This window comes from Mustela erminea, chromosome 6 (genome assembly GCF_009829155.1).
Source record: "Mustela erminea isolate mMusErm1 chromosome 6, mMusErm1.Pri, whole genome shotgun sequence".
NCBI classification, from domain to species: domain Eukaryota; kingdom Metazoa; phylum Chordata; class Mammalia; order Carnivora; family Mustelidae; genus Mustela; species Mustela erminea.
The window spans coordinates 93130182-93154153 of NC_045619.1; the positions used below are offsets into that span (position 1 = coordinate 93130182).

General features: G+C 39.7%; 1 protein-coding gene across 2 annotated transcripts; it reads right to left on the bottom strand.

The window, feature by feature from the left end:
- Positions 1–857: 857 nt before the first annotated feature.
- Positions 858–23967, bottom strand: PRIM1 (DNA primase subunit 1). 2 transcript variants are annotated; one of them, XM_032348701.1, is made up of 13 exons: positions 23765–23967; positions 22949–23106; positions 18010–18116; positions 17865–17938; positions 16166–16302; positions 15739–15797; positions 14647–14756; positions 13844–13932; positions 13537–13678; positions 10844–10913; positions 9397–9488; positions 2975–3073; positions 858–1051 (listed from the first exon to the last, which is right to left on the bottom strand). In XM_032348701.1, the coding sequence occupies exons 1-13, from the start codon at positions 23865–23867 to the stop codon at positions 1032–1034; spliced, it is 1260 nt and encodes a 419-aa protein (XP_032204592.1). In that variant the 5' UTR covers positions 23868–23967; the 3' UTR covers positions 858–1031. The 2 variants fall into 2 exon arrangements, 1 of the variants encoding a protein (XP_032204592.1); XR_004286987.1 differs by lacking the exon at positions 10844–10913.
- Between the last annotated feature and the right edge of the window lie 5 nt (positions 23968–23972).

Here is a 23972-nt window from a genome sequence, read left to right on the forward strand (position 1 = left end):
TTATTTATTTATTTGACACAGAGAGAGAGAGATCACAAGTAGGCAGAGAGGTAGGCAGAGAAAGAGGGGGAAGCAGGCTCCCTACTGGGCAGAGCCTGATGCTGGGCTTGATCCTAGGACCCTGAGATCATGACCTGAGCTGAAGGCAGAGGCTTTAACCCACTGAGCCACCCAGGCGCCCCTATTAGGTTTTTTTTTTAAGATTTTACTTATTTTTGACAGAGAGCACCCACAAGTAGGGGAGCAGCAGGCAGAGAGCGAGAAATAGGCTCTCCACTGAGCAGCGAACCCAGGACCCTGGGATTATGACCTGAACTGATGGCAGCCGCTTAACTGACTGAGCCACCCAGGAGCCCATATAATATTAACTTTTACAAAATATATCTGCTATTCACTTATTCCTCCCATTATTGCTGCTTCCAGAAGCCTGGACATTCTCCTTTGGTGGCCTCAGAAATCTTTTCAACATAATAATTTTTTAAGTAAAGGAAATTTTGGGGGCGCCTGGGTAGCTCAGTCTGTTGAGTGTCAGCCTTTGGCTCAGGTCATGATCCCAGAGTCCTGGGATTGAGCCCCTCATGGGGCTCCCTGCTCAGCGAGGAGCCTGCTTCTCTCTCTCCCTCTGCCCGCTGCTCTGGCTACTTGTGCTCTCTCTGTCAAGTAAAAAAAAAGAAAGAAAAGGAAAGGAAAGGAAATTTTGCTTTGAGTATTAAGACACATTATGGTTCTGTAATATATATTAAATTGCTCTTGATGTATTTGGTTTTTAGAAGATTTTATTTTTATTTATTTATTTAAAAGAGAGAGAGAGAGAGAGAGAGAGAGCATGAGTTGGGTGGAGGGGCAGAGGAAGAGGGAGATGCAGACTCCCCACTGAGCAGGGAGCCTGACCTGGGACTTGATCTCAGGGCCCTGGGATCATGACCCTAGCCGAACGCAGACACCCAGCCGACTAAGCGACCCAGGCGCCTGAAGTATTTGATTCTTGAAGCTAGAAGATATCTACATAGGTTTGAGGAGAGCTGTTATCTTCAGAAGTCTTTCTGTAAATCTGGAATAGAATAGATTGTTGTCAAAGGCATAGTAAAGGAAGACAAGACAAATCCCATTTATTTTCACATTCTGATTTGCTTAATGCTTCTATTAAATTCACATCATGCATAAAGATTTGCTTTCACTTTTGCTGAAGCCCACATTATAGGGTGAGCTAGTACAGAACAAAAGTACAAAGGACTTAATATAGCCAGTTGGAATGGCAGGTTCATTGAGGCTTTCCAAGTTCAGAGTCATCATTGTTCATTCAATAAGCACATATTTGAGTGTCTACTATGAGTTCAGCATTATCTTGGGCACTACTGTTTAACCATCATGCGTATTATTAAAAAACAAAGTGGGAAGGAAGTTTGTATTTCTATAACACTACTACAGTTTTCTATGGTATTGATCGATCTCCTGAATAATATTCACTGCTGATTTCTTTCATTTTGGCTTACACATATGTTTGGGTCTCTTATTCAGAGACACTGCTGTCCTCTCAGTATCTCCCTTTAGTCCCAATATGCAACATGATTTTATCAGTTCTCTACTGCATTTGACACTTGATAATCTCCTTGAACATTTCCTTTCCCCGGCTTCTGTGACACTTTTAATTTCCTTTTTCATCTCTCCACTTCCAAATCATTACCAACTCTCAAGGATGGCTCTAGTATTTGCTCCTTTTGGAGATATCCAGTACCAGTGTCCTAATGGTAATAGGCCGACTGGCCTCTTGGTCTATTTTGTCCCTAACCTCTCCCCTGACACATTGTTGCTAGTTTTATTTTGCTAGATAAAACCATAAATCATGGTACTCCATTTCTCAAAAACCTTTACTAGATTACCTGTCCCTACTGAATTAAGCCCAGATTCTCAAGACTGGACTTCAAAGGCCATCTATACCCTGAATTCAGTCTGCTTCTTCAGATTTCTATCCCATCAATTTATGCCGCATCTTTTTTTTTTTTTTTAAATAATTTATATATATTTTTTATTAACATATAATGTGTTATTAGCCCTAGGGGTACAGATCTGTGAATCGCCAGGTTTACAACCTCACAGCACTCACCATAGCACATACCCTCCCCTATGTCCATAACCCTACCACCCTCTCCCTCCCCTCTCCCCCTGGGCAACCCTCAGTTTGTTTTGTGAGATTAAGAGTCTCTTATGGTTTGTCTCCCTCCTGATCCCATCTTGTTTCATTTATTCTTTTCCTACCCCCACACCCCTCATGTTGCATCTCCACTTCCTCATAACAGGGAGATCATATGATAGTTGTCTTTCTCCAATTGACTTATTTTGCTAAGCATAATACCCTCTAGTTCCATCCACGCCTGACGCATCTTTTTCCAGATTAGCTGAATTACTCGACGGCCTCTGGAGTGACCTGATGCTTTCCTATCTAATGCCTTTGCCATTCCTTCAAGAATGAATAACCTATCCCCTTTTCCCATTCCTGTACCCTTATCAAATTTCTGCTTGTAGAAATCCTATGCATACCTCAAGGCATGGTATATTGGTATTGGGAACTAGAATCTGTATAGCCCCTCATTGTAAAGAGTTCAAATACCACTCTTTTCATACTAAATCTTCTTAGGTTTTCTCAGTCAGATGAGATCTCTTTCTTTAGCATTTTATACTTCTTTGTTTTGTATCAGTAGTACTTCCTAAGGGCAGAGGGGCATGGTGTGGAATTCATCTTTGTATAATTAATCTTTGTTTCCCTCATAGTACCTGATCCACGAAGGTGTCTAATGAGTATCTGCTGAATTGAATTAAGGGAGCTCAATTTTTAAAACACTAAGGATAGTAAGCTAAATCAATAACTTGTTTTAGGAGGGCAAAAGCTAGAGCTCTAAAATTTCTCATGTACTAGATGATTAAACTTCCTACACTAAGATCTAAATAGCTAAAAAGGAAAGGCATAGAGTCTTACCACTCTTCTTGAGAAGTTCTCCTTTTCGGGATTTATCCAGGTTTTCAAGAAATTGTTCAAAAACTTTTATATAAGGAGCTAGACTGGTCTTCTTATAATCTAAATTATGAAGGCCATGCATTATAATTAGCATTTTGGAAGCAGAATAACATGAGAGTATAACTTTAAGTTTTTTAAAAAAAAATTCTCTAGAACAACAATAAGAAAAAGAATTCTCTAGAACAGTGCTGTCCAATATAATGAGAAATATATAGTTTAAATACTCTACTAGTGGAGCGCCTGTGTGGCTTAGTTGGTTAAGCATCTGCCCTCCACTCAGGTCATGATCCCAAAGTCCTGGGATGGAGCCCCACATTGGGTTCCCCACTGTGTAGGAAGCCTGCTTCTTCTTCTCCCTCTGCCTGCCACTCCCTCTGCTTGTGTGCTCTCTCTCTCTCTGTCAAATAAATATATAAAAATCTTAAAATAAATAAATACTCTAGTAGCTACATTAAAAAGTTAAGACTAATTTTAATTCAGTGTATCTAAAATATTAATACATAATAAAAATTGAAATATTTTATTTTTTTCATACTGTTTGAAATTTAGCATTTTGTACTTAAAATACATCTCAATTTAGATGATACATTATCATGAGAAATACTTGATCTATATTTATTTATTTATTTTTAAGATTTTATTTATTTATTTGACAGAAATCACAAGTAGGCAGGGAGGCAGGCAGAGAGAGAGGAAGGGAAGCAGGCTCCCTGCTGAGCAGAGAGCCCGATGCGGGACTCGATCCCAGGACCCTGAGATCATGACCTGAGCCGAAGGCAGTGGCTTAACCCACTGAGCCACCCAGGCGCCCTTGATCTACATTTAGATTTGAATTATAGACAGTGTAAAAGTAGGTTCACATATCCAAATTTCCTAAACATACTTAAATGTTTTCTAATAATTGAATCAAATATCAGTTTTAAAATTTATCTACTGGGGCTCCTGGGTGGCTCAGTGGGTTGAGCCTCTGCCTTTGGCTCGGGTCATGATCCCAGGGTCCTGGAATCGAGTCCTACATCGGACTCTCTGCTCAGCAGGGAGCCTGCTTCCCCTCTCTCTGCCTACTTGTGGTCTCTCTCTCTGTCAAATAAATAAAAATCTTAAAAAAAAAAAAAAAACCCAAACATTAAAAAATTATTTATTTAAAAATATTTAAAAAGATTTTTTTAAAAAGATTTTATTTATTTATTTGACAGACAGAGATAACAAGTAGGCGGAGAGGCAGGCAGAGAGAGGAGGAAGCAGGCTCCCTGCGGAGCAGAGAGCCCGATGTGGGGCTCGATCCCAGGACCCTGGGATCATGACCTGAGCCGAAGGCAGAGGCTTTAACCCACTGAGCCACCCAGCGCCCCAGTACTGTGTATTTTGTTCTAAACTTTTATGAATTTTCTTATAATAATATAAAATATACACCAAGGAAACAGTTTAGTTTGGGATCAGCCCCATAGTACTTAGAATCTTTAATTCAAGATTCTAAGCTCCTTGCTTGTAAGTCTTTTTTTTTTTAAAAGATTTTATTTATTTATTTGACAGACAGAGATCACAAGTAGACAGAGAGGCAGGCAGAGAGAGAGAGAGAGAGAGAGATGAGGGGAAGCAGGCTCCCCACTGAGCAGAAAGCCCGATGCGTGGCTCGATTCCAGGACCCTGGGATCATGACCTGAGCCGAAGGCAGAGGCTTTAACCCACTGAGCCACCCAGGTGCCCCTCCTTGCTTGTAAGTCTGTATGTTTATTTCACCATTTTGGAATATGTAACAGGCATTCAATAATCACTTAAATATTTACTAACTACCTATTATATATTAAGTACTCTGCTAAATTCTAAAAAAAGTATAAGCCAAACTCTGGTTTTAAGAAGTTTTTAAATGAACTGGTAAAACAAGTCCTATATGTAGTAATAGAAAACAATATATAATTAAAAGACCAAAGAGGCACATGGATAATTATAAGGCCAAAGGATCCACCTGTCAGTGTTGAGTGAGGTGGCTGTGAGGTGGGTCTTAGAAAAAAGATATAATTAGGGGTGCCTGGGTGGCTCAGTAAGTTAAACATCTGACTCTTGGTTTCCACTCAGGTCATGATCTCAGGGTAGTAAGACTGAGCCCTGCACTGGGCTCCATGCTCTGTGTGGAGTCTGCTTGAGATTCTCTGCCTTTTCCTCTTCTGCCTCTCTCCCTGCTCATGCTTGCACTCTCTCTCTCAAATAAGTAAATAAAATCTTTAAAAAAGAAAAAGAAAAAAGATATTAGTAGATAGAACATTCCAGGATTCTTGAAGAAGTGTGGGAACAGGGGCTCCTGGGTGGCTTAGTGGGTAAAGCCTCTGCCTTCGGCTCAGGTTGTGATCTCAGTGTCCTGGGATCAAGCCCCACATGGGGCTCTCTGCTCATCGGGGAGCCTGTTTCCCCACCCTCACTCTCTTTGCCTGCCTCTCTGCCTACTTGTGATCTCTGTCAAATAAATAAATAAAATCTTAAAAAAAAAAAAAAGAAGAAGAGGGGAACATGGTACTAGTATGATAAAGGACAAAGGCTTAAAATTACAGAAACTAAAGCAATAGTAGGGAACTTACACATCACTCATTCCAACTCCCCACCATCTCTAAAGCACCTCTGACTGATGGTTATTAGGCTATTTATGAATACTTGAAATGACAGGCAGTTTAGTTTATTTTTGAATAGTTATATTAGAAAATTTCTCTTTAAAATCTTTGCACAGGGGGCGCCTGGGTGGCTCAGTGGGTTAAGCCGCTGCCTTCGGCTCAGGTCATGATCTCAGGGTCCTGGGATCGAGTCCCACATTGGGCTCTCTGCTCAACAGGGAGCCTGCTTCCCTCTCTCTCTCTCTGCCTGCCTCTCCATCTACTTGTGATTTCTCTCTGTCAAATAAATAAATAAAATCTTAAAAAAAAAAAATCTTTGAACAGGGGCAACCGGGTGATTCAGTTGTTTAAGTGACTGCCGTTGGCTCAGGTCCTGGGATAGAGCCCTGCTCAGTGGGGAGCCTGCTTCTCCCTCTCCAGCTCCCCCTGCTTGTGCTTTCTCTCTCTCTATCAAATAAATAAAATCTTTAAAAAAAAAAAAAAATCCCTGAACAAAAGGAAAAGATGTTCATCAAGAGAAAATATTTTTAAAAAATTGTGAAGTAAGGTATACATGTTGTTAAAAAGAATAAAATAGTACTAACAGGTTGGAAAAAATAGCTTTCTGCCCTAATTCTGACCTCTCCATCCTCTTGAATGGCAACCACTTTTTCTTTCTAGCACCTACTTTTAACAGATGAACACTTCCAATGTTTAGAAATCCAAAGCCATTCTTCCTAGGACTGTGGCTTTTTTGGGGGGAGGAGAAATAGGAAAGGGTCAGAAGACTAAGATTTTTTCTTAATTCTCAGTGCGTTGAAATTTCAAAATGATGTGCCTTGGTGCCAGTCTGTTTTCCTATTATGCTGAGCCTTTTCAATAAAGGGCTCATTTCTGCAATGGCTTCCTATATAATTTTGATATATATATATAATTTTTTTTTGATATATATATTTTTTACCTCTCTTTGTTGTTTTTCTGAAACTCCCATAGTTAGGTATTAGACCTCCTGAACAATTCTTTTTTTTTTTTTTTTTAATTTTATTTATTTGTCAGAGACAGAGACAGTGAGCACAAACTGGGGGAATGGCAGGCAGAGGGAGAATCAGTTTCCTGGCTGAGCAAGGAGCCAATGTGGACTCGATCCCAGGTCCCTGGGATCATGACCTGAGCCAAAGGCAGACGCTTAACTGACTGAGCCACCCAGGCATCCCCTGAACCATTCTTCTAATTTTATCATTTTCTTCCTTAAAATAAAAACAGGGCACCTGGGTGGCTCAGTGGGTTAAATCCTCTGCCTTCAGCTCAGGTCGTGTTCCCAGTGTCCTGGGATCAAGCCCCGCATTGGGCTCTCTGCTCGGCGGGGAGCCTGCTTCCTCCTCTCTCTCTGCCTGCCTCTCTGCCTACTTGTGATCTCTGTCTGTCAAATAAATAAAATCTTAAAAAAAAAATTTATCTTTTTTGATAGTACTTTCTGGAAAATCTTAACTTTTCTAGCCTTTCCACTGAATTTTGTATTCTAATGATTATGTTTCTGATTTCTAAGACCTCTTTCTTATTCTGAATGTTTCTTTTCATAGCATTCTGCTATTGCTTCACGGATACACTATCTTCTCATATTCTCTGAGGATAATTTTTTAAAAAAAGGTCTTCAGGGTTCCTGGCTGGCTCGGTTAGTAGCACATGTGACTTTTCTTCTCTGGTATGTGAGTTTGAGTCCCATGCTGGGCAGAGATTGCTTAAGAAAAAAAGAGGGAAAAAAAGGGTTTTCTTTGTTCCTTGCATTATCTGTTTTCTCTGAGTTCCTTTTTCCAGTTTATTCTGATTTTTCATGTTGGAGATGTTCTTCAAATTATTTATTTATTTATTTTAGATTTTATTCATTTATTTGACAGAGAGAGAGAGGAGGGGATCACAAGTAGGCAGAAAGGCAGGCAGAGAGAGAGGGAGAAGCAGGCTCCCCGCTGAGCAGAGAGCCTGATGCAGGGCTTGATCCCAGGACTGTGAGATCATGACCTGAGCCAAGGGCAGCGGCTTAACCCACTGAGCCATGCAGGTACCCCCAATACTTTATTTATTTATTTTTAAAAGATTTTATTTATTTATTTGACAGACAGAGATCACAAGTAGGCAGAGAGGCAGGCAGAGAGAAGGGGGAAGCAGGCTCCCTGCTGAGCAGAGAGCCCGATGTGGGGCTCGATCCCAGGACCCTGGGATCATGACCTGAGCCGAAGGCAGAGGCTTAACCCACTGAGCCACCCAGGTGCCCCCCCCAATACTTTATTTTTAAAAAATATTTTATTTACTTATTTATTTGAGAGAGATGGGGGGGAGGGGCAGAGGGAGAGGGACGAGCAGACACCATGCGGAGCACAGAGCCAGATGGAGGGCTCGATCTCATGACTCTGAGATCATGACCTTAGCCAAAACCAATAATCAGATGCCCAACTGACTGAGTGACCCAGAAGCCCCTCAAATACCTTAGGCAGAGGGAGGCCTGGGTGGCTCAGTTGGTTAAGCAGCTGCCTTCGGCTCAGGTCATGATCCCAGCGTCCTGGGATCGAGTCCCACATCGGGCTCCTTGCTCAGCAGGGAGCCTGCTTCTCCCTCAGCCTCTGCCTGCCATTCTGTCTGCCTGTGCTCGTTCTCTCTCCCTCTCTCTCTGAAGAATAAATAAAAAAAACAAAAAAAAAAACCAAAAAAAAAACACCTTAGGCAGAGAGCTTGTAATCACTATAATCATTAATAGTGGAATATACTATGGTTAGGTATTATGTTAGAGCTGGAACAGATGAAGTGATTTTGTTTGTTTTGTTTTTGTTTTATGGAGTGATATTTGAACTTGGGTTTTGACAGAAGGTGGCAACGTTTGACAGAGAAAGGTCAGTTAGATAGCACAGATCTGCACTGTGTTACAATAGTCACTAGCCACAGATGGCTACTTAAAATTAAATGAAATTGAAAATCAGGTTTCTCACAATTCAAGTGGAATGTGCCGCATGTGGCTAGTGAGTACCACACTGGGCAGTGCCTTACATTTCTACCACACAAGAAGTTCTATTGGTTCTGTAGCTATAGAGTGTCTTTTGGGTGTTGGTATATGAAGATTTGGCTTCTCTTAGCAGGAAGATTTATAAGTTTCCCAGCTTCATCCAATTCTTGAATATACAATTCAACCACAGTTTAGATACATATTTACCATAACATTCTCTGGATACATCAAGAACAAAGAACAAAAGCATGCATATATACTAGTTGTTAAATAAGTAGGCGTTGAATCTAAAATTGTGAGAGTCAAACAACTATCAACACAAAATGACAATTTAATCTTATAGTATAAATCCTAGCATTTATTTATTTATTTATTTAAAGAAGAGATTTATTTATTTATTTATTTGATAGAGATCACAGGTAGGCAGAAAAATAGGCAGAGAGAGAGGAGGAAGCAACCTCCCTCCTGAGCAGAGAGCCTGATGTGGGGCTCGATCCCAGGACTCCAGGATCATGACCCGAGCCAAAGGCAGAGGCTTTAACCCACTGAGCCACCCAGGCGCCCCATAAATCCTAGCATTTAGATGTTGCTTAGTAAATATCTGTTGACTCAGATTGGCTTCAACAGCATTTGGGGAACTGATGAAGAAAGGACAGAAGCATTGCTATGATATTATTTGTAACTGAGCTGGTTTCATGATAAACATTGATCCATTCTGGGCTGAATCCAAGGAGAATTAATTATTGGACTGACAGAGGATTTCCTGAAAGAAACTTATATTAAAGGGAGACTTCAACATATTAACATACCTCTGGTTCTACGTTTGATATCAGATTCGGCTTCATTTCCTTCTTTTCCCTCATCATTAGTGGAAATGGCATCCAATTCATGGCAGAGAGAGCTACAAATAATAGAATAAGACAATTTTTTAAAAAAAAGATTTTATTTATTTATCAGAGAGAGAGAGGGAGAGTGAGCACAGGCAGACAGAATGGCAGGCAGAGGCAGAAGCAGGCTCCCTGCTGAGCAAGGAGCCCGATGTGGGACTCGATCCCAGGACGCTGGGATCATGATCTGAGCCGAAGGCAGCTGCTTAACCAACTGAGCCACCCAGGCGTCCCGAGAATTTTTTTTTTTTTTTAATTTTTTAACTCTATACTTGATGTCAGGCTCAAACTCATGACCCCAAAATCAAGAGTCACATGCCCTACCAAGTGAACCAGCCACGTGCTCCAGAATAAGAGAATTTTATTCTGTTTTTTAAAAGTCGTCTCTGGGGACGCCTGGGTGGCTCAGTTGGTTAAGCAGCTGCCTTCGGCTCAGGTCACGATCCCAGCATCCTGGGATCGAGTCCCACATCGGGCTCCTTGCTCAGCAGGGAGCCTGCTTCTCCCCCTGCCTCTGCCTGCCATTCTGTCTGCCTGTGCTTGCTCTCTCCCCCTCTCTCTCTCTGATAAATAAATAAAAAAAATCTTAAAAAAAAAAAAAAAAAAAAAAAAAAAAAAAATAAAAGTCGTCTCTGTGCCCAGTGTGGAGCCCAATTCAGGGCATAAACTTATAGCCCACAGATCAAGACCTGAGCTGAGATAAAGAGTTGGACGCTTAACCAACTCAGTCACTCAAGCACCCCAGAATAAGAATTTTAAGATTTTATTTATTTGATAGAGGGAGAGATCACAAGTAGGCAGAGAAGCAGGCAGAGAGAGAGGGGGAAGCAGGCTCCCTGCTGAGCAGAGAGCCCAATGTGGGGCTCGATCCCAGGACCCTGAGATCATGACCTGAGCTGAAGGTAGAGGCTTAACCTACTGAGCCACCCAGGCACCCCCAGAATAAGAATTTTAAAGTTGGTTCTTGGTCAACATTACCCAATGTATGATAGCACAAGAATCCCCCAAAATTTTCTGTGAAAACACTGTGTGACTAACTAAATTTGGGATATTCTAAAAGTCACAATTGCATCTTGGGAGTTTTCCATGCATAAGAGCATAATAAAAATTAGGAAATCTTGCAGTAAAGAACATTTTATCTGTTAAAATTGTTATTTCTCAAACTTATTTGAACTTACAATTTTTTTTTTTTTTATAAGAGAATAGCAGCTTGTGTTCTGTGGAACTCACTAGGAAATGTTGCTTTACAAAGGCATTGTCATATAGCCTCAGAGCAGCTGCCTCTCTGAAAGGGCTCTAATTCAACCTACTTCAAATTCAGAGTAAAAATCACAAACAAAAAATGAATGATCAATGATGTGGAACATACCTTATGGTTGGAACAGTAAATGGATCAAACTGTTCCACTTTCTGTAAATCAATAGGCACAGAAATACGACCTGTAAGAACCAAAAGTTATAAACTGATGATTGTAAAATACAATCCTGTTTGTTATTTTGGCCAAATTTTAATCGAAGGCTTAGAAAAAGGGTTAGACTTATCTTTTTTTTTTTTTTTTAAGATTTTATTTATTCATTTGACAGAGATCACAAGTAGGCAGAGAGACAGGCAGAGAGAGTGAGAGGGAAGCAGTTTCCCTGCTGAGCAGAAAGCCCGATCTCAGGATCCTGAGATCATGACCCGAGCCGAAGGCAGTGGCTTAACCCACTGAGCCACCCAGGTGCCCCTTATCTGTTAAAAACAATACCTAGAAATTACTTCCACATTAGCTGTTTTTATTTTTTCCTAAAAACAAAAAAAAAAATAGGTATGAAAGAATGTTGAGCTTTAATCTAGTGCTCTTATTTCCACTTTTATTTCTATCTCCTTCTTCCTAATATCCTTATACGTAAGGACAGAATGATATCAAATTTAGTGAGTCCTGAAAAATGAAATAACATAGATACAGTTCATTTCATTAACTTGGTTTATTTGCTGAGATTAGAACAGACACCTATATGTTGGGCATCCTTAGAAAGCATTTTGGAAATAAAATAGACAGCATTATACTTCCCCTTTCACAATATCCACAACTGGGATACCTCATAAAATTCATTACATCTCAAAAATGAGATAATCAATCTAAAGGATGCCAGGTAAATAACAAGTAAAATAATCAAGAGAATTGTTGTTTGGAGTTGTTGTTTGAAGACAGAGTAAAAAGACTACAGCTACTTATGGGAAAAGAATATAATCAAATGTGTATACTTATGAACATAATTATTTACCCAAACTCTGAGTATTAGAATAAGGGGATACCCACTATAGCTTTAGAGTTAGGTTTAAAAAATAATAAGAAATATATAATGCACACTGCATCAAAAACTAATGATGTGGGGCAACTGGGTGGCTCAGTGGGTTAAGCCTCTGCCTTCAGCTCAGGTTATGATCTCAGGGTCCTGGGATTGAGCCCCAAATCGGGCTCTCTGCTCTGCAAGGAGATTGCTTCCCCCTCTCTCTCTGCCTGTCTCTCTGCCTACTTGGGACCTCTCTCTCTGTCAAATAAATAAATAAAATCTAAAAAAAAAAACCCCAAAAGCAACTAATGATAGATTTTATGGTGATAAATAAATAAAATAAATAAATAAACCCAAAACTTTTCAGCCACTGGCTACCTGAACATAATTTTAAAATAATAATCAAATCAAATTAAAAAAAAATTAAAAATTAATTCAAAAACTTAAAAAAGAAATATATAATGAGCACTGGGTATGATATGGAACTGATGAATCACTGAACTCTACCTCTGAAACTAATAAGACAAATTAAAAAAAGAAATACTAAGCTTATTATAAAAAAAAAACTAAAAACACATAGTTGATAGGTTTAGAAAGGGGCTATTCAAATATATGCACTAGAGAATCATCACAGATTATTAAAGGAAACTAGGCAACTTGGGAGAATTGAATGTGTGACAGATCCTTTTCTAAGTACTTTACATCTAATTATTATTTTTTATTTATTTTTTTAAAGATTTATTCATTTGAGGGGCGCCTGGGTGGCTCAGCGGGTTAAAAGCCTCTGCCTTCAGCCCAGGTCATGATCCCAGGGTCCTGGGATCGAGCTCCGCATCGGGCTCAGTGCAGAGCCTGCTTCTCTCTCTCTCTGCCTGCCTCTCTGCCTACTTGTGTTCTCTATCAAATAAATAAATAAAAAAAAATCTTAAAAAAAAAAAAAAAGATTTATTCATTTGAGAGAGACAGAGACAGAGCGAGCACAAGCAGGGGGTGAAGCAGAGGAAGAGGGAGAAGCAGACTCCCCGCTGAGCCCAGAATCTGACTTGGGGCTTGATCCCAGGATCTCGAGACCACGACCTGAGCCAAACACAGACACCCAAACATCTGAGCCAGCAAGGCACCCCAGCACTTTACACTTTAGATCTTCACAATAACCCTGTGAGGTAAGTACTATATCATTTCCATTTACAGATGAGGAAACCAAGACACAGAGAGTAATTAGCCTAACATCCCACAGTGAGTGGTAGAGTTAGACGAAAAAGGACAACTACATACAACTGTGTATGTCTCCTGGTTGGATGAAGCAAAGTTTATATCAATATAGCAACCATTATATTTATTTTAAAGTCAGTTTCAGTCCATCAAAACACATATCTAAGAGAAATGTGAAGGAGGAAAGCTAAACTATGGAAAAAGAACTGAGGGAGGAGGCATAGTGGGAAAACCACAGAACTTTCACGTTTTAAGAACTGAATTCTCTTCCTAGCTCTGACACAATTTGTTTTAAGACTGTGAACAAGTCACTTCAACCTCTTGGACCACGGTTTTCTCATCTGTACAATGAGAGCTGTTGTCCTTGGATTTCTAAGTTCCTCTATAGTTCCAACACTAAACCTCAGAAACCCAGAGGAAAATTATTTATGTAGTGGAAACTGATCTGGTAGCTACTAGTCGACAATTAAAAAATAACTCAGTTATCATACGTATTCATACCCAGTGACATGCTTACTCAAACAAAAAATAACTCATTTTTCTTCTAGTTTTCTTTGCTTTCTTTACATTGTACCTGTTTTAGGATGAACACTAAAGGGGCTCTTCAGCAAATGATTGATTCCTTTGCTAACATTGATGTCCAGCCGTGGGAAACAGTACTGGAGCATGATCTCCCATTCCAGGTAGGGTCCACATTTGTCATTTTTGGTACTATCCTAAAAGGAGATAAAACTCTAGCATGAGGATCAGTAGGAACTTTTGAGGATTTCTTTAAGAGGTTAAAAAATGGCTTTCAGTGATCTTTAACTTACTAAGCAAAAAAATTAGAATTTAACTAAGAATGACATTTTATTTATAATAGAGATTTCAATGGAATATACCTGCAAGCTGATGGCTTTCATCAAATATTCCCAACGCTGAAGTGAATTGTGATACTTCGGGAAGTTTTGCTGAAGTGTCTCATGAATTGGTGATGAGTCATTAAGGAACACAGTCATTTACAGCCACTGATGAACAACTTATTTTCAGTATGTATTACTCACAAGGATACCAAAAGTTTACTAGAAAGTAATTATTGTTTTCAAAAATGCAAATATTAATTAAATACATTTCCTTAAAAAAGTCCCCTGTAAAAATATATACAGATATGACAGAAAGAATGCCAAAATAACCATATAGTTGTTTTTTTTTTTTTTAAAGATTTTACTTATTTATTTGGGAGAGAGAGAAAGCACGAGAGTGGGGAGGGTCAGAGGGGGAAGCAGACACCCCTGCTGAGCAGGGAGCCTGAGGTGGGACTCGATCCTGAAACTCCAAGATAATAACCTGAGCCAAAGGCAGTCACTTAACCAACTGAGCCACCCAGGCGTCCCCTCTATATAGTTTAATGTAAAACCTTTCCCTGGTCTGTACATATTTTGACAAAATGATTCAGCATTCTTTAAGTATCCATTAATTCTATGAGGATCAACTTCCAAAATAAGGACATTTATTTCCAAAATGGTCTCATTTCTTACTGTATTCCAGACTAGATATACTAAAATGCAGAAAAACAGGAGATGTTTTTGTATAAAAAGATTAAACTTATAAGAGTAAGTATATGAAAATATGTAGGCAGAACACATTTATAATATAGATCAATACATCATATAGCTCACATAGAAATGGCCTTGGGAAAGGATATTTTCAGGAACAAGGGCTAAAATCTTATCCCAGCTTTCTTTATTTTCAAGAATATCTTGATCAACTAAGGCATATTCTTGGAAGTATTTTTTTATTATGTTTATAGATTTGCTGTAGGAACAACAATAGCACAGTCCTAATACTATTAGCAACACATACATGCCAAGAAGGGAGGCTAGTGCTTGCTTCTATTGATCTTTTTTTTTTTTAGTGAGCATACATTAGTCTAATAAGAAGACAAACAGAATTAGCTAACAAACAAATTAGCTATGTAAAATGGGAATAATATGCCTTCACAGGGTTATGAGAATTAACTAAGACATTCTAAGGGGGAAGAACCTAATATAGCACCTGGCTTAGAATAGCTATTCAAGAAATGTTTACTTCTAAAATTCCACAACTTACAGATGAATAGCATCATAAATATGTAACAAGGGTAGAAACAGGCCAGGACAACATAATAATACATCAATAGTAATGTGGGATAGAGTCTACAGTTTCTACTCCGAAGTACTTGCATTAATGTCTCAACAATTACATAGTGCTTAGCAATTTGCAAACAGACCTCACATCTATCGTTTCATTTAATCTTTGCCACAACTCTGAGATAGATGGAGCAGATGTTGTTTTCCCCATCTTATACTTATAAGGAGATAGAGTTTCTAATATTTTATCAGGGTTTTAGAAAGCCACAGAATAGAAACTCTTACTCTTAATGCAATGCTCTTTACATCTAGAGAAGTAGTGAATTTAGTGGAAAGAGTCTGAGTTTTGAAATTAGGCAGACTATGACATGCTTCCTAAATTTAACAATTACTTTTGTGGTACCAAAGAAATTATACTATCTAAGTTCTACTTCAACTATAAATGGAGATACTATCATGTCCCTCATGAAGTTACTATTAAGACCAATAAGAACATCTGTAAAACACCTATCATGAATACTGTAGCATAAGACAGTCATTCAATTAACTCTAGCCTTATTATCAGTAAAATGGTACCCCAATAGAGAAATTGGTAACAATGTAATTCTAAAAGCACATGTACGTAAATCAGACACAGCTTAAACCACATGGAATCTTTTCCAACAGACCTGACAAAAGGGTGAATTTTTTCACTTAGATGGACTTTCTTTTTAACATCTTGACCACCCTGAAAAATAAACCATCAAAAAAGAACTTCATGTATAAGACCCAAGTGAAATAATTAAAATTTTTTTAATGTACTCTAAATATAGATTAAATTGTCAAAATATAGAATTTAATTCTTTTAATTATGTCAATATTAATCGACATAATTGAACCAGAAAAGTCATTTTCCTCTTGCTACAAGGAGGATACTTACAGCAAAATATGAAAGATCTTAAAAAATGTAGCTACTGTGATTATTTGATCTGCTAGTAAGGTCATTTACTCTGGAATATGGAAGCTATAAAAGATAGTTTCATTTTTTTCACTAAACATTTCAGGCTTGGTAACATCTAACAAACAAAGAAATGTAAAGTATTACTCAGATCTTACCTTTACAAGACTCAAATACTCAACTATCCCAGAACGTACTGCAGAGGACAGTTTTCTAACCGATTCATCACAGACCCAACAATGAACACCTCTCCTTCCAGAATATACCCAGAGACGATGCTTAAATCCAAAGTCCTCTGAGGAGGGAAGAAATAGTATGTTTTAAAATCTATAAATAGGGACGCCTGGGTGGCTCAGTTGGTTAAGCGCTGCCTTCGGCTCAGGTCATGATCCCAGGGTCCTGGGATCGAGTCCCACATCCGGCTCCTTGCTCGGCCCTCTGCCTCTGCCTGCCTCTCTGTCTGCCTGTGCTCGCTCGCGCTCTCTCCCTCTATCCCTGACAAATAAATAAATAAAATCTTTAAAAAAAAAAATTTAAAATCTATAAATAAATTTATAAACTCCTGGTTCTTGCTTACTTCCTTGGCTTCATTTTTACCTCTTATCCACGTGTACTCACCTTAACTATACTAAATTATGTGTAGTTTCCTGTCTCCCATGGTCTTGCCTTCATGTCTATACCTATCCTGTTCTCTCTGCCAAGAATTTCTTCATGCCCTTTTTTCCCTCTCAAGCTTTTTTTTTTCTTTCAAGATTTTGTTTATTTGTCAGAGAGTGAGAGAGCACAAGCAAGGAGAGCAGCAGGCAGAGGGAGAAGCAGACTCCCAGCTGAGCAGGGAGCCTGATGTGGAACTCGATCCCAGGAACCTGGGATCATGACCTGAGCTAAAGGCTGATGTTTAACCGAGCCACCCAGGTGTCCCCCAGAAAGAGCTCTTTTTAGTATATGCATTGCTGAAGCGAGGACAACAGTTAGCTATTTTTTTTAATTTTTTGATAGAGAGAGTGAGTGAGCGTGCATGCATTGGGGCAAGGAGTGGCAGAAGGAGAGAGAATCCCAAGCAGGCTCCTTGCCCAGGAGCCCGATGTGGGCCTGTATCCCAGGACCCTGGGGTCATGAGCTGAGCTGAAATCAAGAGTTAAAGGCTTAACCAAATGAGCTACCCAGGCATCCCAAGAGTTAGCTTTTTTTTTTTTTTAAGGTATTTATTTTATTTATTTACTTATTTGAGAGGAGAGAGAGAGAGAGCACAAGGCATGGGGAAAGTCAGAGACAGAGGGAGAAGCAGGCTCCCCACTGCGTAGGGAGTCCGATGTGGGGCTCGATCCCAAGACCCCTGGGATAATGACCTGAACTGAAGGCAGACAATCAACTGACTGAGCCACCCAGGTGCCCCTCTTTTTAATATCATTGTCATCCTTATCATCACCTTTTCTGATCTAATTTCTTTCTATTCCAATATGTACTGCTTCTGTTCTCTATCTCCATGGTACCTCATGTATATTACTAAACTAAATGTAATCCTCAATTTTATTTGTCACTTTCTTAGACTGTACAACCTACTTGAGGCAATCATTATCTTTCATATTTCCCTCATCTAGGACAGTTTTTAGCACACAGAGGTGCTCTGGGTAGCACACAGACTGAACTGGATAAAAACTCACTGGTTTGATCAACAGCTTTATTAGCGTTTCAACTACAACTTTATTCTAATCTCCTTTTATTTTCCAGATATATGTTTCAAGGAAACATGTTAGAAACCTATGAGATTTGATTATAAAATGGTATACATAGACAAATATTCAGAGGAAAACAGACTCTTACATTTGACCCCACTCAGACACTGCCAATACTTGCCCTTCAGTGCTCGGTCGATTATGCGTATGGCCATCGTCATGAGGGTCCAGCACTTAGAACATATGTCTGCAGAACTGGAGTAGAGGCATCATTACTCACTGTCAGTGATATCATCCAACCTACCAGCAAGGCATGCAGTGCTTACCTACAACATCTCCTCACATCGTCATAGTCTGTCATATCAATGTCAAACACCAGTTCTTTTTCTTGAGCCTGGAAAGCTCCTAGCTTCACTGTATTGTGCTGATTGGGCTACAAGGAGAAAATATTAATCAGCTTCTGTAAGAGCTGTCATGCTGCCAATTATGCTATTTTCTAACCACACAAAGAAAGTGGCCAAAGAGAAAAAAAACAAAAAAACCATAATATAATGCCAACTCTACTCAGTTAAAGTTCACTAGTTTGGATTTTATACATCCAGAATGGATGACAATATAAAGTTCATCTACTTAGAAAAGGTTTTGGTATATACATATTACCATAGATATTTGTTTTTTACCAGTTCTACTGAGATATAATTGATATGTAACATTGAATAATAAATATTTGTTAACTGGGGCGCTCGGGTGGCTTAGTTCGTTAAGAGTCTGCCTTCGGTTCAGGTCATGATCCCAGGGTCCTAGGATTCAGCCCCACATTGGGCTTCCTGCTCTGCCTGTTTCCCCCTCTCTCACTACCCCTGCTTGTGTTCCCTCTCTCACTATGTCTCTCTGTCAAATAAATAAAGAAAATCTTTTAAAAAATTTGTTAATCAACAGAAATCCCAGTAAGGCTTTTTTAGTTTTCTCATAAAGAAAAGTACATACAAATAATTAATGCCCTATTGCAAACTGTTTTAAAGACTTTTAATTATTACTGGACATATAAGTAACAAAAAGGTATTTAAAATTTTTCAATAATTCAAAATATCTCAATTTAGTTTGAACTGAGCCTTTGGCTCAAGCTGTAAGTAGCCTCTTTTTTTTTTTTTTTTAAATTTTGTAAGAGTTTATTTATTTATTTGACAGATATCACAAGTAGGCAGAAAGGCCGGCAGAGAGAGAGGAAGGGAAGCAGGCTCCCCACTGAGCAGAGAGCCCGATGCAGGGCTCGATCCCAGGACCCTGGGATCATGACCTGAGCTGAAGGCAGAGGCTTTAACCCACTGAGCCACCCAGGCACCCCTTTAAGTAGCCTCTTTTGAGACTATGGGCCACCAGAAGAAAAAAAGCAGACTGAATACAGATACTTATCTTGCTCTTTCCAAACCTGCACAAAAATGATAGTAAAGGTTTTCTTAAGAAAGGCATAAATCTTTAAAAATGGATCAGAGTGGGGGAAAAATTAAAAAGTACCAGAGAGGAGAAAATACCACTAAAATTTTTATAAGGATAACCATAAGGGCTGAATTTTAAACTCTCAGTAAGGAAAGATAAGCAATCCAATTTACACCTCAGCATCTCCCAAACTCAGGTGATAATGGGTATCCCTAGAGTGAGAGAGGGAGTGTGTGTGGCAGTGGTGAAGCTAAGATTAAAAACAGGAGAATCAGTTAAAAATCTATTTATGAAGCAGTTAATTCCCCAGATTCTTCCATTTACTCTGCAGAGCTAGGTAACTGCACTTTCATTTCCCTGGCAAAGACACCTGAATTATTATCTGGAGAACCTCAAATAGTGGGTCTCTCTGGACTGGGATGGGGGGCAGGAACAATAGGCACAGTTGAAAAAAGTGTATTGTATTGATATATAGCGGATTAAGTGGACAAACATTTACATGTGGAAAGTTGAGACCCAGCCCTCTCCCCAACTTTTATACCCTATTACTGCCATCCTATGCAGGAAACCAGAAGATTCCTCACTGAAGAATCTGATCAGGAGTGTCAGGCACTATTATAGGCTTTAGGAATAGAAGATTTGTGATCAAAACAAAGATCCCTGTGCAAGTGAAGTTTTTATTCAAGCAAAGATCTAGAGAAACTGACATCAGAGCTTCCTCCCCAAAAAATGGCCTAGCCAGATCACCCTGTAATAAAGAAATCCCAGCCATGTATACACAACTTCCAATCAGCTTTTTTAGTGCTTTATTTTTAAATATAAATAACATGCAAGAAATTATCAGACTTATGAGGACAGCCTCTAATATGAAAGAGGAGAAAAAAAACAGGGAAAAAAAGGGGAGAAAACATTGTATAGCAGAACACATAAACTATCACTGATACTCTTAAAAAGATAAGACATATCAATGGAAAAAGTACAGGATGCTCTAAAAAAAAATTCTTGTAAATTATAATAGCAGAAATGAAAACCTCTTAGGAAATTCCCCAGAAAGTAGAGCAAAATAAAAATAAGAGGGAAAAAAAATTAGTGGATCAGTCCAAGACACATAACATCTGACTTTAGGATTTGTAGAGAGACCAGAGAAAAATTATAGATAGAAAAAATTATATTTAAGGAAAAAAGGGGAGCCTGGCTGGTTCAGTCAGTAGAGCATGAGATACTGGATCTCTGGGTTTTAAGTTCAAGCCCCATGTTGGGGAGAGAGATTACTTAAAAATAAAATCTTTTTTTTTTAAACTTCAAAATAAAATCTTAAAAAATAAAAGGAAAATTTCCCAGAAGTGAAGGACATGAGTTCATGATCACAAGAGCCCATCATGTATCTAGCATAATAGGTGCAAAAAAGATGGACACCAAGGCACATCATTGTGAAACTTTAGTACATTAGGGACAGGGGGGCTAGGCAGAAAATCCTAAGAGCTTTCAGTTCCAACACAGTGAAATAAGAAACAGAATGGCATTAGTCTTCTTCTTCTTCTTTTTTTTTTTTTAAAAGATTTTATTTATTTATTTGACAGACAGAGATCACAAGTAGGCAGAGAGGCAGGCAGAGAGAGAGGAGGAAGCAGGCTCCCTGCTGAGCAGAGAGCCCGATGCGGGGCTCAATCCCAGAACCCTGGAATCATGACCTGAGCCAAAGGCAGAGGCTTTAACCCACTGAGCCACCCAGGCACCCCTGGCATTAGTCTTCTTAACAGCAACACTGGAAGCTAGCAGATAATGCAAAATTCTAAGAGAAACTGATTTACAAACAACCACTAGTTAAGTACAAAGGTAGAATGAAGTCATTTTCCAGATACAGAAAGTGTCCAATATTTCCTTTTCCATGCACCTTTTCTCAGGAAGCTCATGGAGGACATTCTCTACGTAAAGAAAAGTAAACCAAAAAGAGAACAAAGGATTCAGGGAACACAGGATCCAAAATAGGAGGTGAAAGGAAATCAGGGTGATTACAAGATTATATTTATCCATGAGGCTTAGAGAGAGCAATTAGTCTAGCTTGGAGGTCAGGAAGCTGCAAGTGAAATTTCTTCAGGATGAAACTGACCAGATAAATAAATAAAATCTTTTTTTTTTTTTGAGATTTTATTTACTTATTTGACAGAGAGAGATAGATCACAAGTTGGCAGAGCAGCAGGCATAGAGAGGGAGGGGGAAATAGGCTCCCTGCTGAGCAGAGAGCCCGATGTAGGGCTTGATCCCAGGACCCTGAGATCATGACCTGAGCCAAAGGCAGAGGCTTAACCCACTGAGCCACCGAGGCACCCCAATAAATAAAATCTAAAAAAAAAACCACCAAAAAAACCCATGGGCACCTCAGTTGACTGAACCACCTCATGGTTCAGTCAGTTAAGTATCTGACTTCTGATTGTGGCTTAGGTCATGATCTCAGGGTTACAGGATTGAGCCTGGCCTTGGGCTCCATGTCTGCAGAGTCTGCTTGAGATTCTTTCCCTCTGCCTCTTGCCCTGCTGGGCGCTTGCTCTCTCTCTAAAATAAATATATAAATCTTGGGGGAAAAAAAAAGAAAAAGAAATAGTTCCATACAAAAGCTATCATCCCATGAGTGTGTTTCTCCCATGTATATATATATATATTTTCTTTTAAAAGAGAGCACAAGCAGAGGAGAGGGTCAGAGGGAGAGAGAGAAGCAGACTCCCTACCGAGCACGGAGCCTGACACCAGGCCTGATCTCAGGACCCTGGAACCATGACCCAAGCTGAAGGAAGAAGGCAGATGCTTAACTGACTAGCCACCCAGGTGACCCTCCCCATGTGTGTATTTTTAAGGAAAGAAAGGCAATTTTGGTATGTTCATTCATTCAACAAATACGATATACTCTCTCGGGCAGGCACTAATCTAGACATTTAGACTGTATCAGTGGCAATGGGTAGGAGGAGTGGCAGGTTGCAGAAGGCCTCAAAGTGAAGACTTGAGGAGGTGAGGGAAGGAACCAAGGAGCTATCTGGGGAAATGGGTTCTCGGCAGCGGAAACTGCTTGAGCAGGGGCAGTGTGGCATGAGTGGAAGGAGTGAGGGGGAGAGAGGGGCTTTTACTTTGAGCAAAATGGGGAGCCACTAGAGAACGGTTTTGAGCAGAGGAATCACAGAATCTAACTTGTTTTAAAAGGATTGCTCTGGCAACTGTTTTGAGAATACACTCTAGAGTCTATAGGAGCAAACTGTTAGGAAGTTTTTACAGTAATTCAGATGAAAGATGATAAGGATGGTAGTAGTACTGGTACCAGTGGCTGGATTTCAGATAATATTCTGGTAGAGCTGAAGAGATTTCCTAATGGAATAGATATATGAGTGGGAGAGAAATAAAGGAATCAAGCATATCTTGAAGGGGTCCTGGTCTGGCTCAGTCCGTAGAGCACGTGACTCTAAATATTGGGGTCACATTGGATATAGAGATTACTTAAAAACAAATAAACAAACAAAACACCTCCAATGCTGGAAGACAATGTAATTGTTTTAAAATACCTTCCTTTAAACCACGCTGACTTCCTTGTTTACACTTTTGGCCAGATATTCAATTTTTCTGTCCTAGTAAGAATACAACCAATTCACTTCCAAATGATTTCCAATCAGTAATGTGGAGTATGAAAGAACAACAAAATATTACAATCTACTTGCAAAAAAGTTAAAGTGGGACTCAACTAGAATCAATTATAAAAATTTAACCTCAAAACAATGAGAACACCAATCCATTCTTGGTTTAAAAAACAAAACTACAAAATACATTAAAAAACCGATTTCTTACTCTGTGGGAATATACCGCGCCTATATCAATCTTGTATGGATTCATTTTCTGCATCTCCTTTTCCAGCTCACTCTGGTTGTTGAAGGATTGGTAGCGAATGTAAATATCATCTTTCAATGTGAATGAAAATTCACGGTGTTGAAAGTAATTCTTTATTACTGCAAAATAAATATACCATTTTAAAGTTAATTTGACACTCGATTCGGCTCAGGGCATTAAAACATTAACCAATGATAAGATATTTTTAATGAGCCCTCTGTGCTCAACGCTGTGCTACATGTTTAAAAAACAAAACAAAACACAAAACTAGTTCCTACTCTGAAGGTGCATACCATCCTGCCTCTGATAGGAAAAAGTAAAAATGAGGAAAAAGATGCAGACATATTCTAAAGATGTAATGTCAGCTGTCTCTCCTCGGCGAGCACTACTAAGTTCAGCTGCGAAGAGCTCAGTACCTCTCATCTTCCGGGAGATGCCCCGCTGTCCCCGATACAGAACACGCCTCTGCCCCTTCCGGGTACGACCCAGTAATGTCCTGGGCTCAGGCGCGCGGCAGGTAAATGAGCTGAATGGGGAGTCCCACCACGTGATGGTAGGAGCAGCGGCTCTTTCTTCCTCTGTGTGCCTGCTTACCGTAACCTCTCTCGGCCCCTTTACATCTCTGAGCTGGGGGGAAGGCTCGAGATAATACGAAAAGGCGCTGGCACAATGCCTGGCGCACAGGAGGTACTTCATATTGTCGTTCCGAGGAACGCTCCCAGTACCTCCTCACCCTCCCCACCGAACCACTACCCACTCCGCTCCCGGCTTTATCACCTCCGCCATAGTTGAGCCAACGGTAGTACTGGGCGTAGGGAAAAAGCCTCCGGTAATAAAGCTTAAGCAGTTCGGGCAGCTCGGCAGGGTCAAACGTCTCCATGGAAGGCTCGACTCACTGTCGTAGAACCGCAAAAATTGGCGGGAATCACACAGCAGGATCCCCGGACATTGCGCAGGCGCGCTGTGGCCGCAACCGGACGTCTCG